The following is a 1,804-nucleotide window of genomic DNA, read 5'->3' on the forward strand; positions in this document are numbered from 1 at the left end:
CCTGCAGGGTGAAGCCACCTTCATGAGCATCTCTGGGGGAGAAGGAGATCATCACGGTGGCACCTATTGGGATAGGACAGGAGGACCGCAGGGCCACGTCCTGCAGGGATGCTCAGAAGTCTCTCACCCCATGGTGGTGACCTCCCGGTTGTGTCCATTCTAGAACCAGCTCCACGACGATGCCGAACTTCCCTCTGCAGCAAGGATTTGGGTCTACCTCTGCTTTGCTACTCATTGAAGATGGCATTGAGCTGGGGAGCAGCTACGTGGTGTGGGTAGGACTCGTAGCCCATGTCTATGGGGATCTCGTAGCGGGGCATCGTGCTTTGGAAGTGGGAGGCATGTCCATGTGCTCCAGCCAGGCTGACCGAGGGGTAATGGGCCATGAAGGTGTAGGATTTATCCAGCTCTGGAGACCCATCTTGCTTCAAGGAGAAGTTCCCACTGATGCTCAGGGGCGGCGTCAGGGGACCCTCATAGGGAGGAGTGGTGCAGTCAGAGGGATGGTTTCCAAAGGAAGCATCCACCAAGCTCTTGAAGGTGGGGGGCTTTAAATGCAGCAGATGGGTTTCCATGGTCCCATAGGGAGGGCTTGGGAGCCCCGGGGACTGGTAGCTGAAGGAATGGCTGGATACAGCCGATTCACAGAGCGGGGCCTTCTCCTCATGCTTCTCCAGGAACAGGGTCTGTGGTCCCAGCTGCAGGCACCCGGCCACCAGGTTACTGGTGGGTTGGGACAAGCCCTTGCAGAGCATCTCCACAAAGCTCTTCCCTTCGGGGGTCTGCCCCGTCTCCAGCACCTCGGACAGAGCCCAGATGTAATTCCTGGCCAGCCTCAGGGTCTCGATCTTGGATAGCTTTTGGGTCTTGGAATAACAGGGCATCACCCTCCTCAGGTTGTCAAGAGCATCATTGAGGCCGTGCATCCGCGTGCGCTCCCGGGCATTGGCCTTCACCCGTCGGGCCCTGAACCGCTCCAACCTCGCCTTGGTCATCTTCTTCTTCTTTGGTCCTCTCCTCTTGGGCTTTTCCCCATCGTCCTCTTCCTCCTCTTCCTCCTCAATGCTGTTGTGCTCTTCGTTCAAGGCAGACATCAACGCAAAAGGACCTTGCCTGCTGTCCCCTGCCTTCAGCTCGTCCTTGGAGCCCAACGCTTCGTCCATCCAGGATTGGGTGCTCACAAGCTCCTCCATTTCTTTGGGCTTGGTGTAAGTCTTGGTCATCTCTGATCTCTGCAACAGAGGGACAAGGAGATGTTAAGGAATTGCAGCAGAAGAGTCACCCGATGTGATGGGGGCATTAGGGGCTGAGCTCAGAACCATCTCCCAGAGACATCAACTCCTTTCTGGCCACTGATGGCACCCACAGCTACTTTTCATCCATCATCTACCTCTTTATCAATCTACAGTATCAGAATCATCCCCCAGAGACATCAACTCCTTTCTGTCCACCTATGGTACCTATAGAACCTATTTATCCATCATCTACCTCTTTTTCCATATACAGCATCAGAATCATGCCCCAGAGACATCAGCTCCCTTCTGTCCACTGATGGTACCCACAGCAACTTTTCATCCATCATCTACCTCTTTATCCATCTACAATATCGAAATCATCTCCCAGAGACATCAGCTCCCTTCTGTCCACTGATGGTACCCACACCACCTATTCATCCATCATCTACCTCTTTATCAATCTACAGCATCGGAATCATCCCCCAGAGACATCAACTCCTTTCTGTCTACCTATGGTACCTATAGAACCTATTTATCCATCATCTACCTCTTTATCCATCTACAGCATC

The 1,804-nt window shown here is 53.4% G+C and overlaps 1 protein-coding gene across 1 annotated transcript; it reads right to left on the reverse strand.

The window, feature by feature from the left end:
- Positions 1 to 227: 227 nt before the first annotated feature.
- On the reverse strand, positions 228 to 1,223 carry NEUROD4 (neuronal differentiation 4). Its single transcript, XM_065659604.1, has one exon. It carries the CDS (start codon positions 1,221 to 1,223, stop codon positions 228 to 230), a length of 996 nt encoding a protein of 331 aa, XP_065515676.1.
- Positions 1,224 to 1,804: the final 581 nt, after the last annotated feature.

The sequence above is a fragment of the Lathamus discolor genome, chromosome 23 (genome assembly GCF_037157495.1).
Source record: "Lathamus discolor isolate bLatDis1 chromosome 23, bLatDis1.hap1, whole genome shotgun sequence".
In the NCBI taxonomy this organism is placed as follows: Eukaryota; Metazoa; Chordata; class Aves; order Psittaciformes; family Psittacidae; genus Lathamus; species Lathamus discolor.

What these genes read in the sequence shown, in the direction of transcription:
- NEUROD4 (XM_065659604.1), bottom strand. Translation starts at nt 1,223, where the DNA reads ATGACCAAGACTTACACCAAGCCCAAAGAAATGGAGGAGCTTGTGAGC.